Source organism: Spinacia oleracea, chromosome 3, assembly GCF_020520425.1.
Source record: "Spinacia oleracea cultivar Varoflay chromosome 3, BTI_SOV_V1, whole genome shotgun sequence".
In the NCBI taxonomy this organism is placed as follows: Eukaryota; Viridiplantae; Streptophyta; class Magnoliopsida; order Caryophyllales; family Amaranthaceae; genus Spinacia; species Spinacia oleracea.
In genome coordinates, this window is record NC_079489.1 from 99,486,952 (window position 1) to 99,495,612 (window position 8,661).

Here is an 8,661-nt window from a genome sequence, read left to right on the forward strand (position 1 = left end):
AGACCCAAGCTGACAAGACTCATTGGGCAAGATATGTTTGGAATAGACTTTCTATTCCCAAGCACAGGTTTACTTTGTGGATGCTCCTTCTGGATAGACTTAAGACTAGAGACATGCTATTTTAGTATGGCATTGGCACTGACAATCTATGTTCAATCTGTGGCAATGTTGCAGAAACCACTGCCCACCTCTTCTTTGAGTGCTTTTACAGTCAAAGGTTCCTTGTAACCTTGTTGGCTTGGCTAGGTCTTAACACTCACAGAACTTTTGTGTTTATGATCCTTTAGTGGATAAGAAGAAACTGCATGATAGCTTTTAGAAGATATGTTTTTTATGTTGCTATTGCAGGTGGAGTGTAACAAATTAGGAGGGCTAGGAACTCTGCTGTGTAGAAACATTCAGTGCCAGCTGTGTCTAAACTGTTACATACCTTACAGTTTGATGTTAAGCACAGAATCCTCAATATCAGTGGCAAGAAACTTAGTGATCTAGATAGAGAATGGTTATTAGCTTTGTAATCATTCTAGTCTTTTTTTATTCAATGTGTTGAATCTGCTGGTTTGTTCAGGGTTGGCATTTAGGATTTTTCCTTTGGCTTGTCCTGTCTACTGTCTAGGTTGTAATACTGTTTCTTGAGCTATAATATATTTCTCCTAACTTGCCAAAAAAAAGGATCTGGCTTTGTTATGATTTCCGGACGTGGGTTTTCAGCTTAGATGGTTGTTAATATGCCGTTAATTTTATGTGTAACCCATAATTCTATGACGACACATTTAAATGTACACATATTTACACAAATAAATCCGAATAAAAGTCAAAACTCTGGTTAACGTCCGGGCCACACAATAATTGTCAGTATTAATATACGGATATAATATTGATTAGCTAACTGTGTTGCACCTTTCAGTCGGCAAATGTAATTAGCCGGTAAACAAAGTAGCACCATAAAGAAAAGTAATGCAGTACGTGGATGTAGACGCGAACGTCGACGATAAAATTGAGTTTTCAACAACATTTAAAAAGGAACGAATCTCATACGAAGTATATCTTAATTACTTCGTAGATAAAGAAGACGTTAAATAAGGAGAAATAAATAAAATAAAAACGAGTAGAAAAATGATAAAAACAACAAACAAAAAGGGAAGAAAATGTGAAGAAAAGAAAAAACGGAAAAAGATTACTGTCATGGCCAATGGATTCGCTCTCACACGCGGTGACCCATCATTCCCAATTTAATTTTCTCTCTCCTCTTATTTCCCCTACTATTTAAACCCACTTTCTTTCCTACCCACTGGCCACTTCCTTAACTCAAATTGTACACCTAACACCTCTTTCTCTTTCTACCTCTTCCTTTGATCGGTTTTTTCTGCTTTAATTATAACTCTTCCTTTGATCGGTTTTTTCTGCTTTAATTATAACTCTTCCTTTGATCGGTTTTTTCTGCTTTAATTATAGTCATTTTGATAAAAAAAAAATGGAGGAATTGAGTCACAGAAAACGAGCTCGAGTTGACTCGGCTGAGTCTCACTGGGACACCGACTTCGAGGCGAAGAGGATCAAGGAAGATCTCTTGAGTCTACTCAACGACTCGGAACTTGTACCTGAACGTGATTCAGTGAGTCAAGATCTGGACTCGGTAATTCGGAGCTTCGAGGAGGAGATTACCGGACCAGGATCTCCATCTTCTCCAGCGAATCTTATTGATTTAACGTCAAATTCCGGTGATTCAATGCTGGAGTTAGGACAGTTTTCTGATGACGTATTGGAGAAGACTGAAACTCGAGTTGCTGACGGTTTGATGGGAATCGGCGAGTTTTGGGATTTCCCAAGCGTGTTACCGGGTTATGACTCATTTGGGCTAGGGATCGAATATGGGCAGGATCACGGAATCAGTGAGTACGTGGCGTTAGATGGAATATTTGATTACTCTGATGTTAATTTGGGGTCGGATTTTAAATTGAGACCGGAAACTATGCCAGCTATTTAATTGACTTTTAAACAATGGTCTCGTTTAACAATTGTTAACCGGTTTGATGAGTTATTCGTACAAAGCTGGTTAAATTAGTGGTTTGTGTAAAGTATTTGATAAATTATTCGTTAGATATTTAATATTTAAATGACTTTTTAAGGACGTTGATTAAGTGTGGTAGGTTGGTAAATGTTGTAATTTAATATAACTAGCTTCTGAGTCCGTTCAATGAACGGACAATTATATAGTGGTTGTTAAACGCTTTTTAAAGTGCTAATTTTGTTGAAAGCTTGTGATATAAGAGGGAGTATATGAAATTTAAAAGTTGAAAAAAAAAATTCAATGTGAATTGATATTGAATGAGAAAGATGAAGTTGAAGAGGGTTTAAGTTGTAAAATACTTTGTATAATAAATAACAAAAGGAAAAATTAAAACAAAAGAACAAATTAATGGATGAAATTAAGATGGGATGCCATATGTCATCTAATAATTTATGGTGTTCTTTTTTAAATACTAGGTATAGATTTCTCCATTTCATAAATATTGTACCATAGTTGATTTTACGTTTTCCCACGCATACTTTGACTCTTAATATTTTGAATTATGTTTAAGTAAAAAATTAGAAAATTATATATTTAGAAAATATATATCGATATGAATCTAACAAGATCTTATATGACTCCAATTTTTCTAATGCGAATAATATTTTAAAAAAAAGGTACGACATTTATGGAACGGGTGATGTATCTCTATTATATAAGCGAAGAGGGGAAGAGCATTTCGGTAATCACACTTTTGGTGTCCCCCAAGGATTTTATAAACTAGCCTCTATGTTATTTAAGCATAATTATTAATGGAAATACCCCATAAACATAACCATTAATGTAAATATGTCAGGATTTGTAATCCTTCGATATGACCGTGTCTCATGTAATTAGATAGGTGATTTAGCCGTTACCTAAGTTATAGCCTACAATTACGTAGATTAGTTTGTATATATGTTGACTTGTGTCATTCTCATTGATCAAAGAATATCTTCAAATACTATGGATGGCTAAATATGAAATAGAGAGTAACATACAAAATATACATATTATCTATCGGTCAAATTGAAATTGAAAAGGGTAGGAAGACAAATACTCAAAAAAATTAAAGCTTCATACATGATTTTACACAATTTTATTTTACAATTCCCATTTGATATTGTGAGAGTTTCTAATATTGTGCTTCGTATTCGGTTGTCAAACAAAAAGAACGTAAAAAAATTGTATACGGTTCATTTTTTATATATATTGGTTGATCACAGTTAATCTCGCTGATAATTTTTCATTCTTTTCGATGGTATCCGTCTCTCACGTCGTTCATAATCAAGAAGAAGCTCGCAAAGAAGATGAGGCAGGATCGCCCATCCCGTATCAGATGTGTATGCTCACCAACAACACTATCAGGTATAATTTTTCCTTTAATTAGTCATTTTTTTTTATTCTTATTAGTTGATAATTTGTGTGAATATTCACTCATTTGTTGGTTTTATTTTGAAATTTGAAGGTACAACACGAAACGCAAGCATTGGCGCTGTACCAAGCTCGGGTTCTGAGGTGTTTTCAGATTTTTAGAGTATTTTGTTTTTCAATTTCAGTAGTAGTATTTTGTTTTTTCTGACTCGGACTTTTCTTGCTAATTTGTTAAACATATTCTTTAGTTTTCAATTTTTTCTTAATAATTTGCTAAATCCCAAAAGAATTTTTATAATTCAAATCGTTAATGTAAAGGTTGAATATTTTTTTGATTTTCATTTAAATAATGTATGTTTTAGGGGAATTTATGACGAAGAAGGAAGAAGATGGTGGGGAGGAAGAACTCATTAATGGAGATAGTACAACTAGAGATAGATATGGAGAAGAAGAAGATTAGAGAAGAGGCCATTGTTTCGCAAATCATTCGACTTCGATAACTCGAAGCTGATGTTAGAATAGATTATGACGGAGGAACAAATCATGGGTATGAGGCGGTTTTATAGGGATTCTAATTATGTTGATCATTGGAAGTACATTTTTCAATATTTTTGTATTTTCATAAAGTTGAGCATGTAAGATTTGGGTTTAACACTTGAACAATAATATAACGACATGTCAAACACTTTGGCCCAATTGGCAGTACCTTTATGTAAATGCCTGTATACATTACTCCGTATACGTTATCTGATATTCGGCTGTCACACGCTTATTAAGCTAAGTTTGGTCTGATGGTAAAGATTTACAAGTTTATTTTCTAATAAGGGCGCATTAGAAGTGATACGGAGTAAGAGGGATACGTAATACTATTGTATTATAGAATAGAGATAATATGCACTCCCGCATGCATCGCGTGCATATAAGACTAGTATAATTAAAGCGATCATATTTGATCCGTTATTAGAGTGTCATTTAGAAAATTATTAGATTTTGGCCAATAAGAAATAAGATTTTTAATTTATTTTAGAATTAAAAAATGCGATGCTAAGTAGATACTCTCTCCATATTTTAAAAAGAGATACACTTTGACCGGCACGTTGTTTTAGAAGAGTGTGTTGAATTTATTAAAGTAAGATGAAAGTGGGATAGTGAGTGAATTATTTATTATAGTAAAATATAATGTGAGTAAGTGTGAGACCCACCTACAAAAGATGGTTAGCTATTTCATTTCGAAAAAAAGAGTAAGTGTGAGGACCATAAAAATGAGAGAAATATTAATATAATTGAAAATGGGGACCAAAACATGTCAAAAAAGAAAAGTGTATCTCTTTTTAAAATACAGTCGTTTAAGAAAAATGTATCTCTTTTTAAAATACAAAGGGAGTAAATAATTAGATGTCATGCATGTAGATATTTTAATAAATTAATTAAATTAATCTAAAAAAATAATAAAATTCTGTGCACAAGAGTCTCCTATCAAAATTCAAACACCCTATAATTAAAGCATAAATCACTAGTACAAAAAAGCTCAAGTGCAGGCTCATTTTAAGGGGTTAAGTACGGGCTTTTACATGTGAAGCACATGGCATGCCCTCACTTCATGTTTCTCAAGTGCTGCCAAAATATTGGCAGCACTTGATGTTTCAAGTGCTGCCAATTTAGAAAATGAGCTACACTTGACAAATTTAGTGCTGCCAATTTTGGAATATGAGCCCGCACTTGACAAATTTGGTGCTGCCAATTTTGAAAATGAGCCCGCACTTGGAAAAATTTGGTGCTGCCAATTTTGGAAATGATCCTGCACTTGACATAGAAACGGCAACACAAACATAAAAATAAGACGGCCTTAATATATAAATGAGCTGCACTTGATCTAGAAATTTGTTATATAAATGATTTTCCTGCTACATATATTATACAATTCAATCAGACACTAGTTAACCTCTATATAGCACTAAAAGTATCCAATTATATATATAATTATATTAAATAGTATATAATTGTAAATCTAAAAGTCGATAATATTACAATCATTTGAAAAAATAAAAAAGTAAGACTTTGCTCCTAACAGATGGTACAAACCACTGATATACACCATCTAATTAATATACACACAATTTTGTCGATCAACAAGGATACATCACCCAAATTAGACTTATTTATGTATAACCACACTGAAAATGGAGTGAAAGTATTTGTAATGGCTGCCAAATGAGATCCTTCAAACACGCGCTATCAACTGCTCAGAGTCAAGTTTGGAGAAAACCTGGTTGGCTATCATGATTATCGTAGCTTTGCCTCTTCTGATGATCAAATATCGGCAGATGAAATAGTAAGCGAACACATGGGTTCAAAGGAATCCACATTCCTTTACAGCAAGTCGCGTTTGTACTTCACCCCAAATCATCAATAGCAGAAAAGAATGAGGTAATGGATGGTGGACGAATTCTTAGCAACAATGTCCATAAACTCTTTACAACAATAGCAACCACGCTAAAAAGTCGATCAAGTTCATCTTCATATTGCTCATATATAAAGAATGATGTGAATGCAAACACCAGCACTGCATTCATCCAAGTCAAAGTTAGATAAAAAGGGAATCAGATACCCTACATGTTAGTATATATGACTAGTTAGAAAAGATAACTTACCTGCTCCTAATAACAAGGTTGGTGAAAGATCCACTTAACAAAACATAGAAGAATTGATGTCTGCATTTTTAAACCGGCAAAAAAATGAGAAATCCGGGATAAAGAAACAACATCAACACTCATATAATCTTGCCAATCAAGTAAAAGAGGTCTAGCAACTTTATTTCCGTTCATCCCAGATACCACCAAACAAACAGAAGTAACAATTTTGTGCTAGCATGCAGATGCACATCGAAACAGTACAACTACAATGTTCAAGTTTTCACATCTTACTACACCATACAATCATAACCCGGAGCTAGAACATATAATAATAATAATAAATAAATAAGGCTTATTTCGCTCCTAGTTGCACGCAGTATAACATATCGGATAATGTGGATAGACTTTTGAGAAATGGACATCTAGATTAAAGGGACTGCATTTAGTAAGAACGTCTACAAAATGAAAGTTCTTAATTCTTATAGCCTAGCTAGCTGATCATGACATTAGTCCATCACATTTTTATATCTATGTACCCTGGACTCCTGGAGTCAGCTATTCCCATTATGTATTCTGCCAACACTGTAGAGTTTAGATTGTTTCTTCTATCAGGAAGATAAGTAACTAAAACCAGCTCTTTGTATCTTCCAAATGATGGATCATAAATCATATCACAACTTTATCGAGGTTCAACAAAATTTCTGAACAAATAACCATGGTATGGAAAAACTCACAGACTGATAGTACATGAAAGTATTTAACTACATTTATGTAGCGAAAGTAACCAACATGCACCTGAAACTGGAGGAAGTAATGAACAAAAGAAACATCTTACTATCTGCTTTACCATTGTCATGAGATGAACAACTCAAAAGTTATACAACAAAAGAAGTATGCGAGTAAAATGCAGCAAGAGAGCGAGAGACAAAGGCTAGGCTCACTTAAAATACATCTAAAGCACCAAATATCACTAACATTTTTTTTCATTTTTGTTTATCAGACCTATACTTTAGAAATCAGAAGTTAGAGCTTCAGTTCAATGGACAGCATGCCACTGGTTAAAGTATCACTAGTTACTACACTCATTAGGCTATTCAATACTTAGTAGTCACCATATGACTGAACTATGGGGATAACAACATAAGCAAATAGGAATTGACTATTTTAAACTTTAGATAAATTGAAATCAAATGAGGTGGAGGGCGAGTGGAATCTGCAACATGAATATGCAAAGGTGGCCATAGAAGTGACTAATAAGACATAGGGACAAGAATATCAAACTACTGACCTTGGAAACACTAATTTATTCTGGCCGTGAAACATAATCCTCCAAGTCAAGCTCAACCCTCAAGTTCATCATCGCAATACAGACCTAGCAAAAAAACACAGGCGGATAAGAAATTCATATATTAGAGTTATAGACAACTAAAAGATAGGAGTAGCAAAGTAGACAAAAATTAATGTCAATAACTATAACTTGACAAGAACAGAACAGAACAACACAAAGGTTTTAAGGATCCCCCTTCACCCACCCAACAAAAGGAAATAGAGGAGTCGGCAAGGCAAAGTAGGATAAAAATGCACCTGAAAAACAAGTCGCTTTAATCGTCTATCAGAAAAAGGAAACTCAATTTTCTTGTCCAACCTTCCAAGTTGTAGAAATGCATGATCAAGAGAATCATCTCAATTAGTTTCCATGATAACCTTAATGTTCACTATCTGGTCAAACAAATCCATCTACGGGAGCAGACCGAACTTAGTAAATATAAATACAATTTACATGGGATAACAATATAGAATGAAATCTAATAGATATATTAATTTGTTAGCCACTGTGAACACATCAAACATAAAATCAGCCATATAAAACCAGAAATTGTGCTAACTTTTCATTTATATGATATATTAGGACAAGGCAAGTTGGCTATTCAGTAAATGTGTACTCCTAAATCAACGACAAGTGATGTGGCCTTTATAGAATCCACCGTGGACCTCTCGCAGAGAAGCACGTGGCCTATTCAAGCTTACCTCAACAGATAAGACAAGATGCTTGATGCACACCTTTATTTTCCATTTATGCCCAAGAGGCCCAAATAGCCTAGGCTGGCCCAAACCCTAAAAAGGCACACTAAGCCCTTTATTCCAAAGTAGACCAGATAATGACACATGTCCTTATCTCTAAGGTCAGCCAATCATATTACTAGGGTTTTTTGGGACCAACAAAACCCTAGGCCTATAAATAGTTCAAATCCCAAGGTAAAGGGGCATTGAATTCATTCCCACCTACCTTAAAATATCTTTGCTATGCATTCTCTCTACATATTACTTCTCTCTCTAAGCCAATACTCACTTAGGCATCGGAGGGAATATTCCTATGGGAATATTCTTGTTTTGCAGGTTGCAGGAAGATCGTGCCAGCGCATACTTGATACCCCGAGGAAAGCGTGACACGTCATCACCACAAAAGATCACACAACATTTGACGCCGTCTATGGGGAGGTATAGTATCATGGCGGAACTGCAACCTAAGGAAGACGCCGGAGAAAGCCAGCCTGCCACCAGCATAGAGGCATCCCCTCTAAGGAAAGACGCCGGAGAGCCTTT

At 34.7% G+C, this 8,661-nt stretch overlaps 1 protein-coding gene, 1 long non-coding RNA gene and 1 pseudogene across 2 annotated transcripts; 2 read left to right on the top strand and 1 right to left on the bottom strand.

The window, feature by feature from the left end:
- The first annotated feature begins 1,292 nt into the window (after nucleotides 1–1,292).
- LOC110783431 (uncharacterized) lies at nucleotides 1,293–2,212 on the top strand. The gene has a single exon (XM_021987770.2). It carries the CDS (start codon nucleotides 1,475–1,477, stop codon nucleotides 1,985–1,987), a length of 513 nt encoding a protein of 170 aa, XP_021843462.1. The 5' UTR covers nucleotides 1,293–1,474; the 3' UTR covers nucleotides 1,988–2,212.
- A 673-nt stretch (nucleotides 2,213–2,885) lies between these two features.
- On the top strand, nucleotides 2,886–4,182 carry LOC110783448 (60S ribosomal protein L39-like; annotated as a pseudogene).
- Nucleotides 4,183–5,385: 1,203 nt separating this feature from the next.
- LOC110783432 (uncharacterized) lies at nucleotides 5,386–7,956 on the bottom strand. The gene is made up of 4 exons (XR_002532061.2): nucleotides 7,642–7,956; nucleotides 7,346–7,429; nucleotides 6,076–6,135; nucleotides 5,386–5,987 (listed from the first exon to the last, which is right to left on the bottom strand). It is a non-coding gene; the product is annotated as an uncharacterized lncRNA (long non-coding RNA).
- Between the last annotated feature and the right edge of the window lie 705 nt (nucleotides 7,957–8,661).